We start from the raw sequence: 12,555 nt of genomic DNA on the forward strand, positions 1-12,555 counted from the left end.
TTGTCGCATCTGACTCATGTTCAGGAAATGCATATTCGTGTCTGTAACCTCCTTCCATCTGGATGACATCTTGGATTCTGGATAGAATCCAATCTCAACTATCTTCTGTTGCTCTCTCCTTTCCTTGAGTCTGGACTTCGACATCGTACCTGTATGAAGCTAGAAGTTAGAACTTAAGAAAATATTCCTGACAAAAATTCTGATTTCCTAATGATTTAGACAAATTTGGGTATGGAAATCATGAAAATAATCCACATTCTCAATAGATTTCAACAATTGAAAGCAAAATGTGACAAGGTTAGGGTATAAAACCCTCATGAAATTTATTGAAATTAACAATTTTCAGACCAAATTCTAAAAACACCTCCTTATATTTAGGAAATTTATTCAAATTATGGTGCATAGGAGTATACCAGATCAAACAATGACTAAGAAAGGGGTGAAAGGTTGTGTTTTCACACAAAACTATGTCTGAAGACACCTTCCAAAGTCAACAATGGTTGCCAGCAAATCTGAAGACAACCTGCAACTTCACAAATTAATCTCTAAAAACATGTTGCAATAACCCAAATGTGCAAAAAATTGATGAAAATCAACCTCAATAGTGAAAACAATCATATCCAGGAATATAAGTATGGCTGGTAAAAATAAAGTTTCTGAGGACAAGACTGAAAATTAATTATTTCAGACTTACCAGCACCTTGCAAAGTAGTAAAAATCCTTGAAAATGATGAAAAAAGACAAAGGAATGAGCTCCAAGCAAAATCGCCAAAGTGGAAAGGTGGCTGGAAATGAAGATTTTCTGAGGACAGCCCCCCTACAATGGAGTTTCAGCCCTGCGTTCAAATGGTCTGAAAAATGCATTAAAACTCCACAAAACACCTCCAAATGCAAATCGCCTAAATTGGAATTGTCTGGGCAATCAAAATTGAAGTCTGAAAATTAATTACCAGCCAACAATGGAGGTCACACAAGCTCAACAATGGCGAAATATCAGACCTGAAAACAATTATTGGCAGTCCCCCAATAATTGTGCCACAAATGGTGAAGAGAATCACCAAAAATGGAGGTGAAAAATCCTCCAAAACAAAAATCGTCCTCTTCCAAAAATCGTCTAAGTCTGAAAATGAAGCTTCAATGGCACTCAAATGGCAGCCAAAACAATTTGCCCAGCTGGAAATGGAGGAAGAAAAACAATAAAATCAACTTGCAGCTCAATGGTGTCAACTTGACACTTCACCAAAAATCACCAGTTGGAGGAAAAATCACCCTTTGCAATCACACACTTGGCAAATATAATAATATAATAATGCTGGGATCTCTCCTTTTAAACTTGCTTTCACCATCAATTTTCACCACACAAGCAATGTGGGATAAAAAACTTGTTCTTATACTTGCCTGGCAAAAAATCGATTTGCTTCTAGAAGGTAAAATTCATTTAATGTTCATTGCAAATCATTTATTAATTTATTTTTATTTTTTAAATAATCGTTGCACTTTATAAAACAATTAAATTTGGGGCATTTCATTTAAAATATTTCAAAATTTAAATCAAAAATGACCAATGAGGAAAAATCGATTTAACTTGGGATAAAAATCCCAACAAAAATAATTAAAATATCCCTTTTGGGGAAAATCAATCCAAGTAGTGATAAAAATCCCTATCAAAATTTCACCAACTTGCACAAAAATGGGTCCAGGGGAAAATCAATTTGAGTCTGGAATGAAAATTCCAACTAAAACTTCATCACTTTGCACAAAAATCCTCCTGGGGGAAAATTGATCCTAGTCTGGACATTCATCCGAACACAAAAATTATCAAAATCACTCTCAGTGGAAATTCGCCTAGGTTCTGGAATGAACATCCGCATAAAAATCCACAAAATCTTGTCACAAAAGGTCCTGGTGGAAAATCGATCCATGTCAAAAATCATCATAAAAGTCATCTGCAAACTTATCCATACTCCCAGTGGAAAAACGAAGGCAGTCAAGAAAAAATCCCAACACTTAGTCAAAATTAAAGCATCCCGAGGGAAAATCGATCCTAGTATGGAATCTGAATGGGGGAAAATCTATGTCCAGTCTAGATTTTGAGTGGGGGAAAATCATGGGTAGTCAGGAATATGAGGGGAAAAGCACCTCTAGTGTGAAATTTTGACCTTTTAACCCTTGGAATATGGATTTTCATCCGGAAAATGATGATTTTTCCACTCAAAATCACTAGGAAACTTCTAAACTCAATAAAACTCATCTAGACTTGGGCAAATTTAGCAAAAGTTTGAGTGAAACAAAAGGAAACCTATCGGGATAAAGTGCAAAATCAACTTGAATAACTTCCTAGGAGCGAGAAAACAACTCCAAAAGGTTCTAAAACACCTTAGCACTTTAAAATCACCGACGTGGATGTTCAAAAACACATTAACACTCAAAAGGTCTACACTTAGACAAAATTAGAATCATTTAAAATCTCAACTTTACGTGCTTGATCCTATAACTTCAAAAACCCTAAATGACAATAGGCATGATCAAAATTCTGAGACTCGGGCACGGGAAACTCAAAATTGCCCACTATGCTACCAAAACCCTAAACTAACCAACGCGGAAAGCAAGAAAAGAGTGGGTCCCTGTTTGCAATGGGGTGATGTGTGAAAAGGTCACAATAGGTCCATGTGGCCTACTCTTTGACTTTTCCGGATTTAGAGATGATCATGAATGCTCAGGCTTCAATGTCTGCTTGCGAGGAGCCTACCACAAATAAACTTTCCAAAAATGGAAAGTGCTTCAAATTGTCAGAGTTAGAGCAAAACAGGGCACAAGGGGACTTATTGAATATAGAAACTTACTAAAAAATAGAAATTTCTAAAAATAGTAAGTTTGATTTTTGGTGAAATGAAGACATTCTGAGAGGTAGTGAAATCCCTCAAAATAGGAACTTTCTAAAAATAGAAAGTTGCTCAGAATTCGATCAAATTTCACTGGGAGGTTCCTTGAAGGGTCTTGATTTCAGTGCAATGTTCAGTTTTTCAAAAACCCTAAAATCTAGGACTAAAGGAAAAAACCCTAAAACTGACAAAACAAGGCCTAGACATCCAAAATTGCTCAAACGAAAAGCAGACTTGATCTAATTGGACCCACTCACTTGCAAAACAGAGAGAGACCGTAGAGACTGCCGCAAAAAGACCCCAAAACCCAAACCAAAAGACAAAGGCCTAAAAAGTAGAGGGTTCCCATTTTGAACGGGGTGATGTGTGATTAGGTCATAACAACTCCCCCCTAAAAAAATTGTCTTTTGATTCTTAGGTGTAAGATATTGGAGAAAAGGTTTTTTTCTTGTTGAAAGGGCCCTTTGCATATTTTTCCATGATTGTTGAAGGGCATTTAAATAAGTTTGGGTGCTGTCCACTACCACCCTCAACACTTACACTTGTATTTCCACCACACACTTCCACTTCATTCTCACTACAGCTATCACCCTCCCTGCTGCTCATTTTTTTGAGATCAAATGCAACCTTAAACTGAAAAAATAAAAAAATCAGACATTTCAGGCTTCAAACTTTGAAAACAAAAGGAAAACAAAATGTGAGGATGAAACTTACCTCTTTTAAGCTTCAAGCAAGATATATGCCCTAGATTGAAACTCTTAACCTTCTATCCCCTATTACTTCTCTTTAAATGGCTTGTTTCAAACCCTCTTGCTGTTCCACTTTTTTCCTCACACAAATGATGAAATGAGTCAATGTTTTGCCTATTGACCTTTAGGGAAAGCTGGGAGGTGGAGCCCACAAAAGAATAATTTTGGGTTTTTTTTTTAAGTTGTGTGTGTGTGTGTGTTTTTTAAATGGCACCCTGATGTCCCTCGGTTAAAATCAGACATTTCAGGCTTCAAACTTTGAAAACAAAAGGAAAAAAAAACGTTAAGGATGAAACTTACGTCTTTTAAGCTTCAAGCAAGATATATGCCCTAGATTGAACCTCTTAACCTTCCATCCCCTATTGCTTCTCTTTCAATGGCTTGTTTCAAACCCTCTTGCTGCTCCACTTTTTTCCTCACACAAATGATGAAATTAGTCAATGTTTTGCCTATTGACCTTTAGAGAAAGCTGGGAGGTGGAGCCCACAAAAGAATATTTTTTTATTTTTTTTAAGTTGTGTGTGTGTTTTTTTTTTAAATGGCACCCTGATGTCCCTCAGTTGTCCCCAGGACGGTTGAACGTCCCTAGCATCAAGGGGCATCGACCCCGAAATTCTAGGACATTTCCTAGATATTTTTGCAAATTTGGGGACACCCCTGGGACGCATCCCCAAGTAATGTAGTATAGAATCAAAGTAAACATGAAAGGATCAACATTGAAACATATAATTTTCTAGTGTTCCCTAGGAACACACCCATGGGATTTCTACCCCATTCCTTGAAAAATGAGAAATTATAGAGGAGATAGGATAGGTGGAAACAACTACCAAGTCCCATGGTCTGAACACCCAGAGAGGCAGATCCCTAGGCCAGCCCTTAAAATGCATGGACAATCCTAGGAACATTCTCCTCTAGGGAGACATCCAAGAGGGTTCTATGCATGCATGGACGTCCCTAGCGATGTTCTCTAGGGGATGTTCAGGGATGGCAAGACATCCCTCGCTGTCAAAAAAAGAAGACCCTTGCAACTAAACAATTAAACCTAACCATAAACCTAAATAGAAGGCTCAACAAGGTGCCCAACCTTAGAATTTATCAATAACCTATCCCATATGCTCTATTGTAATCACCAAAAAAGGAAGAGAACATTGCCTGCAAACAGTAAAAATAAATCATTCAGCACTAAAACAAACTTAAGAAACAAACAAAAAGGTGCATACAGCATGAAGGTCCATGTGGCTTTAAAGGCTTAAGTTTGAATTGGTGGTGGGAGCTCATCCCTCAACCCCACTTTGTATCACAAAAGGGAACATGCAAGTGGCCCTGACCCCAGACCCCCACTCTAGTTTTTATAACAAAAAAAATAAAAAATTGTTTTAAGCTACACCAAATTAAATCCTGACTCCTGAGTACTTCAATTTTTTACTTTTGGTGTGCTGAGACAAAATTTGATTCTGAGTAATGCCACTATGGTTATAAATATAGCCCAAAAATTTAGAAAGTAAATATAACAGTCTTAGTGAAGATGCTTGGATTTGAGACGTGTGTACATTGGCACTGCAATTTGATGTAGAACTCTTTGTCAAGTTCTATTTTCTAGTGAATCCCTTACTTGGGAGCATGTTGAAGCTCCTAACTGATATTATAGAATGGCCCATACAAAATTTGGCTGGCATTGGTGTATCTACTTTTATTTGATTGATTAATGTTGGAGCCTAGTAACCTTTTCTCAGATGATGAATGGAAACAGGCTTTTATCATCTATGAAAACTGCAACTGCAGAAACAGTGCCACAATATGCTTGGATTGCTTACAGCATTGCCAAAATTGAGACATCAGGTAGCGCAGAAGATGATAGGTTTTATTATCTTTAAAACAGAAACTGGAGAAACAGTGCCGTAATATGCTTGGATTGCTCCAAATCTGAGACATCAGATAGTGCAGAAGATGATCCTACAAATTTTAACAGTGGAGTCTTGGTCAATAGTACAATTGCCAGTGAAGATAGGGATAAAGACATTAAGATTTGTTGTCTCTGGAGCAAAATGTCATATCACAGTACAACTTTGTATAGAATTTCCGCTTCTTTTACTCATATTGATAATATTACAATGATAAACTTGCAACTTCTTTTACCGTTTTCTGCAATTAATTTTTCAAATATTAATTTTTATGCATTATTTTTTAATTTTAACAGGCATCTCTGTCCACTAAATCAGGAAAAGAGTTTGCCATCCCTGAAACCTACCCCCCCCACCTTCACTGGTCTCTCCGTCCTGGAAACAAACACTGCAATTTTATAGTTGTATCATTTATTTCAAAAAGTACTCGAAATGGGATAGAAAACAAAGACCCTAGAAACTATTCCTTAATACACAAAAAAGGGATTTGGCATTGACAAATCTTACTTCCAGAATTTAACTGGATAGAACTAAAACTATAACTGAACTTCCAATATGATGGCTGTTGGATTCCAAACTAAAGTGAAAAACAATGAGATATCCCTATCATGGACTAACCAGTGCGTTAAAAGATCATATGTGGCACTCCTGAGTCCTAAGGTACAAAATAAAAGAAAAATTGCATGAATCAAGACAGTGAAAAAGCAAAACATTGCCTGGTTTGGGGCATCAAGGAAACAAAACATTGTTTGATTTGAGGCAGAAATGAAAAAACAGTTGTACAATTTAAGGCAGAAATTTGAAAAGAATACTGCATGCTATTCACATTCAACGTTCATTTTTATAGTCTGTTATATTGCTTGAGCTATCAATCAGATTCTTGTTATTTTTATTTTTAAGCATCGTCAACAGTTCAGAAAACAAGGAAATGTAAATAGTTAAAAGTATGCAGAGAAGATTGATATCAAAATGTTTATAAAAGATAATAATCAAATTAACCCCTTAGCAAAACAGACATGTCAGACTTGAAGCAAGGTCACTAGACTGTAGAGTTCACTCAAAACAAGACAAAACGTTTGCTACTTGCAATTTCCAAAGAATTTGGCTTCACTGCAACAGCAAAAACTGCAATTGAATGAGTTTGTGTGGTTTTGCAACTACCTAGTCATGAAACATTATATTTTATTACCTGTCTCTGGTGTTGGATAAAAGTTTAACTCTAGCATGCGCCATGCACAGCTTGAAGATCGAAAAATTAAAAAAGATATAAGGATAGAGTTGTCCTTGTTGACATGACTCATGGTATGACTGCTAACTAATCGTATTCATTTAAAATTTAGATATTTGTGTATGCATGTGAACCAAAACACCCACATACTCCTGCATAATTAGATTTTGTAATTGGTATACTAGTGCTCGTAATTGTACCATGGCAACTCTAAGAATGAATGTGAAAATGCATACAATGTTAATCTCCTTTGTGTAACAAAGTTGTTTATACATGCAGACCAGAAGATTGCAACCCATAGATTTTAATGTTACACTTTGATAAAACCAAGAATTATATCATAACATAATTTTTTTTAAAAATTAAGCAAAGGAGGTGAATCGTATGATTTGTCAGTCACAAATGAGCTAGTATTATTTTGATTCAGAAAAAACTTTGCATTTTGCTGATCCATTGGCATATCCTATTACACTTATGGCTACGGCCAATTTACATGATTAAACATACCATATATATTTAAGTTCAAAAAATTCAATTCTTGAAGAAAATTCAGGAGTTGCAGTGCCTTGTTCTCATTATGATGATTAAGCATTTGGCATGGCGGATACGAATTGTAAAAAAAAAATGTAATAAGAAATCATAATGTGAATATAAACATATGCTTATAAGTATGCATGCACAAATATAATATATATCCCGTGTGTATCCATCGTACATGAGAAAATTCATGCTGGTTAAGTGACCAAACTAGTTACTCCCCTTGAAGTGACATTGTATGCATCCATAGAAGAATTATAATGTAAGCAGTACAAATAAATTAAGAATACAAACATATTGTGAAATATACAGTAGACATGATGTTTCCATAAATGAGTTAGTATGCTTCTGGAAATAACTGTGTAAGTATTTTGTTGCATCAACATTTCAGATCACACTCCATGAAATATATGTTTATGGTGCAAAATTGGCATGTTGAAGCAATCCCTTAATATAGAATGCAACAGAAAATCCTAACTAGGAGATACAGTTTTTGCTTGTTAGATATTTCTGAGCTTAAAAATTTGACGACTCCTAGAATGCAAACTCATAGAGGTTGTGCTAACCGAGTATAAGAGATGTATTATGTGATGAGTTGTACTTTGTGCACATACACTAAATTATTACTCTTTGGAGGCAACAGGTTTTGAAGAACAAGCTAGAATATCTTTCTTTTCATGATTGGTAGAAAAATGTGTGTGCTCACTTAAGGGTGACCTCCAAAAACTCAAAAATTAAAAAGGCAATGGTAACAACAAATAGCATCAAGATCAACAACCGTAGCATGTTGTCTATGGAAGGAGTGGAAGAGCCATATATGCTTTCCCTACAGGGGTAGTTTAGACCAAGCACAATGCTAGCTCAATCAAAATTTTCTTCAGTGTCCAAGTATGGATGCATTCATACAAATACTCCGGCTATCAGTTTTCTTTTTTTTTTCCCTCCAAGTAAGGAAAGCTAGTTTGTAGTAAGCCAAAATAAAGATAGTCAAGATATGGCAAGTACATGGACCATTATGAACTCTCTAATAGTAATCATGAAAACTATTAAGTCTGGAGGTTCTATAGTACATATTGCTGAAGGATGCAAATTTAAAATTAAAAAGCATTTTATTCAATATTTTATGCTGTATAGTAGTATACATTGCATAAAAGGTCTTTGAACCAGTGGAATTCATCTCAAAACTATGTAGCATTTTCTTCCTCTTCGAAGTTTCACTGCCTAATAGCAAATTAATGATGCTTCTAGTATTAATATTTTCAAGATTATACCATTCAGCTGATTATATGACCACTCAAATCCTAATGAGGAACACTCATAAGTACAGCATCAAGCTATTTTCCTTCTCAAAATTTTATGAATACAATGTAAAAGCATGAAATTTGGGACATTTCAGAATATGATTTAGAGTGGAAACTCCAAGGCTTGTCGCTCTTACCAACATGTGAAGGAAGAACAGTAATGTGAGGATGTGAATGGTACCACCCAATCACTCTGGTTGTTCTTCCCATTGCAGTTGACATTTTGTGCTATAAAGTTAAGATAAACAATGGCAATAGAAACACATATTGCATATTTAAGCAAAAAGATGACATGTGAAATTCAAATGCAATGGCATAGATAAGCTTTAAAAATGGATATCTCAGCTTGGGCAGATGCTGTTGCTAACTGCTCAGGATTTGTCTCAACACGGTCCTTCCGGCGGTCAGAACGGGTCTGAGGAGCTGCACCCCAAACAAGTGCAGTGGCACTCCCATTGCTCAAATACTGCAGCACCACAATTAAATGTCAGGGACACCTCACTCTCAATCCCGTGTCTAGACTCTAGAGACTACAACCTAATCTCATCTAAAACTTGCCTTCCACATTTCTAAATGCTTAAGCTTCCCAGTATCTCAATCCAAATAACAACAATACACAATAATGTAATATTCCAATTTGCTTTGAGAATGTAAAACAACTGCTACTCGAAATTACACTCTGCAGATTCAAAATACTAATCAAATTTAACAAAGCATTTGAGAAAGGGAACTTACTAACCCCCAATCCCAACCACAATTGTGCTTTCATAAGCTTAAGCTTCTTGATGCACTAACCCAACATATAAGCCATTATGCGATTTTCCAATTAGCTTTGAGCAGTTCAAACAACTAGATAAGATGAATTTTAACATCAATTAGGCCACACTAGTATTTTGGATCTAAAAAAGTGTCTACTTTTTCAGATTTTAGAAAACGATCTCTATGAGCATTCAGTTATAAAATAAATTTCCAATGCTTTAGCTGATTGCCTCGATTTAAAATTTCATTTACTAGGTTAGTGTTGCCCATATATGTGTAAGTATGCCTGATTTCATGTCCAAGTAAACATAAAACTACAAATTTTAAGCTACATACGTTACAGATTTCTGTTCAGAACAAATTACAAGTTTCACTTTGTAGTTTATGTGATTTAGTTCTTAGTTTTTCAATCTAAGATCCCAAAAGATATTCAGTGACCAACACTCTAAATAGCTAGAATTTGGATCTGTTGTACATGGAAATGAATTAAAAATAAGAATTAGAAACAAAACAATATTCATCCAAACATTCAAAAGAATTATATAGAACAGTAAACAAATTTTAATAATCTGAACATTCCATACATGACATTCTGTTGAAGGAGGTCACCAATTGCTCCCTCCTTTATGTATCTCTTCTATGACCATAACTATCTAGTTAATGATATATAAGGCAAAAGACCAATTATCAAAGATGAATGATTGCTGTCTAGTTGGGCTCTTCATCTTCTGTCAGCTACAGATGAGCTGCATCAGGAAGCAACAGTCAGTCGTAGCCCCACAGGGTGCTGCCCTTCACCACAGAAGGAAATCCCTCATGCCACATGGAAGGCTCCTGGCTCCTGCCCACAACATAGGGGTATGAAGTTGAGCCTGAGGAGATCTAGCATCTAGGGCCTCATGTGCCAACAGATGCAAGAAGATATAGGCATCAACTGAGTAGTAAAATCGGTTCCAGTGTTGACATCAACTATGGGTTTGGTGCTATTACTGATATCATTTTACTTCTGTGACTAGTTACCTAATGCAGGAGATGGAATGCTCTAGTTTGGATTAGTAATATTTTTCATTTCTTCAGATGTTGCTACTGATTTCGTTACCTTATGTGGGTAGTGAAAGTAAAGGAAGCAAAGACAAGAGACAAACTTGGAGAATTAGACAAATCTTTCTGTGTTATTCTCCAAGTAAATAAGAAAATGAAATGGGTAACTACATAAAGTGAGACATACAACCAACCAATTGTCAGCTAAACTTAACGTAAAAGGTTTATGAATGTACCCATCCTTATTACTTAGTTTTGTAAAGCACGCTGTTCTGTTTTAATTCTGTGCACTTAATTCCTAAGTCAATGTGTCTTTATACTATGAATATATATAACTCACATTTATGATTGCTACACTAACTATTCTACGAGGTAGTGCTGCTCTAGTTTCTTGTTATTAATATTTTTTGTAGTTTTCAAGATTGCGAGTCTATTAATAACAAATAAAAATGCTAAAATTTTGTTTGAATAATAGTTGGGAAATATGGAATCTTATCACAAATAGTACCTTTAAAGTGTAAATGAATTATTTTACCATTTTTATGCAGGATGATTCAATACTCTATTGTCATCTGGACAGATTAAGGTTTTAAACTGATTAGTTATTCTAAATATTGTTATTGTATTTCTTCCATCTACGACACATGGAGCTTTCAGCTGTAACAGAAGATCTCTGTATATATGTGTCGTCATACCATTAGCCATCCACATGCTGATGACTCCGCTAAATGCATATCAAGAGTTATAATTCAGAGTGTATTTCACTTAGAAGTAGTTATAATGAAATCTATGGCCAAATTCCTCGTCTTTATTCATTAAGATTACAGTATAGCTTTATTGTTCTAGAGACTGAATTTTCGATTGTTCAAGCTTATTGATGTAAGATCATCACAGCTATCCACATGTCAGACCATTACAGAGACCCCAATTTCTTCAACCATCTATCCAGACCCTTTTGATAAACATGGTTGGTAGATAATGTTGGAAGTATATATGATCAAGCCTAGCCAGCTTATGTGCAGAACTAGCAAAATTAAACTAGAACTTCAACGAGCTGACGATTTCGTAAGGACTAGCCGAAACCCAATCTGCAACCCTGATCGAATTGAATTAAACCTCAAAAAGGGAATGTTTTAAAAGGTCTAGTTGAAAACCAATATTTGCCAGCTTGCTCAGCACCCCAATGAGGTTTGAGCCGATAACTTAACTCACCTACCAACACAAAACACTTACATTCAGAAAGTATAAAGAGCATTTTTACAAATTAGCATGTTGAAATGAATGACTATTAAAACTGATTTAGTTTTGACTTTCCTTCCTCCATATTTCATGCTGTGTTGCAAAATTCATTGACAAGGGTCGTTCTGAATCGTGAAAACTTCCCACAAAAAAGCAATGTACAGAGAAAAGAAAATGATCGAAATACCTCGATGTCTCCGAACAAAAGGCCCATGACCTCCTCTGTTTCGGTAGAGAGGGCATGCGTGAGGCATGTGAGCCATACCTCTTCACACATTTTAAGACCTGTCAAAGACATTTTTCACTCTCTTATGTAATTCTGCTGCGGTGAGATTTGCTTTTGCTTCGCAATTGTTTGTTTATAATGTTCTATAACGTGGGAATCCGAAAGTAGTTGCCTAAATATTTCCAGGGAAGCATGCTACCCCAAAAATTAAAAAATTGCAGCCAAAGAGGAAAGAAGATATTTGACGCTATTGAAAATAGTCGACTGAACCACAAACTAAGTCCTGCTGGGAGGAAGTACATAAAGTGGGGCTCTCGTGTGTAAAATAGAAATAGATTCAATGTGATTCACTAATTTACTTACTAAATTTGTTCTTTTTTGGTTTAAAATTTATAATTAAAAATATTAAAACATTTAAAGTATATATCAGATTTTAAGATTGAATCATGAATCGAGAGTTCTATGATTAAAAAAGGAAAGAAAATGTGAAGGGAAAGAAAAAAGAAAAAAGAGGTATATTTACAATGATAATATGGTTATTTTAGATATAAATAGATGGAGGAGGTTTGCAGAGGAATAAAATTGTTCAATTTCAGTTTTATTTTTCATTCTAGTTTTTTTGTTAATAGGGAATGGACTATGGCAATACTATCATGTCGAACACAATTCTAACTATTTGCTCACAATATTGT

General features: G+C 35.4%; 1 protein-coding gene across 2 annotated transcripts in view; it reads right to left on the reverse strand.

Annotated features, from left to right (window-relative positions):
• Nucleotides 1–12,159, reverse strand: part of LOC131037185 (uncharacterized) — a 53,003-nt gene extending 40,844 nt beyond the window's left edge. The window contains exons 1-4 of one of the 2 annotated variants that reach the window (XM_059211180.1): nt 11,825–12,158; nt 11,553–11,610; nt 8,938–9,064; nt 8,736–8,822 (exon numbers count right to left, since the gene is read on the reverse strand). In XM_059211180.1, coding sequence (XP_059067163.1) covers nt 8,736–8,820 — 85 coding nt within the window. In that variant the 5' untranslated portion in view covers nt 8,821–8,822; nt 8,938–9,064; nt 11,553–11,610; nt 11,825–12,158. Of the gene's footprint in view, nt 1–8,735; nt 8,823–8,937; nt 9,065–11,552; nt 11,611–11,824 lie in introns of both variants that reach the window. The other variant, XM_059211179.1, reaches the window with a different exon arrangement.
• Between the last annotated feature and the right edge of the window lie 396 nt (nt 12,160–12,555).

Source organism: Cryptomeria japonica, chromosome 9 (genome assembly GCF_030272615.1).
Source record: "Cryptomeria japonica chromosome 9, Sugi_1.0, whole genome shotgun sequence".
Classification (NCBI taxonomy): Eukaryota; Viridiplantae; Streptophyta; class Pinopsida; order Cupressales; family Cupressaceae; genus Cryptomeria; species Cryptomeria japonica.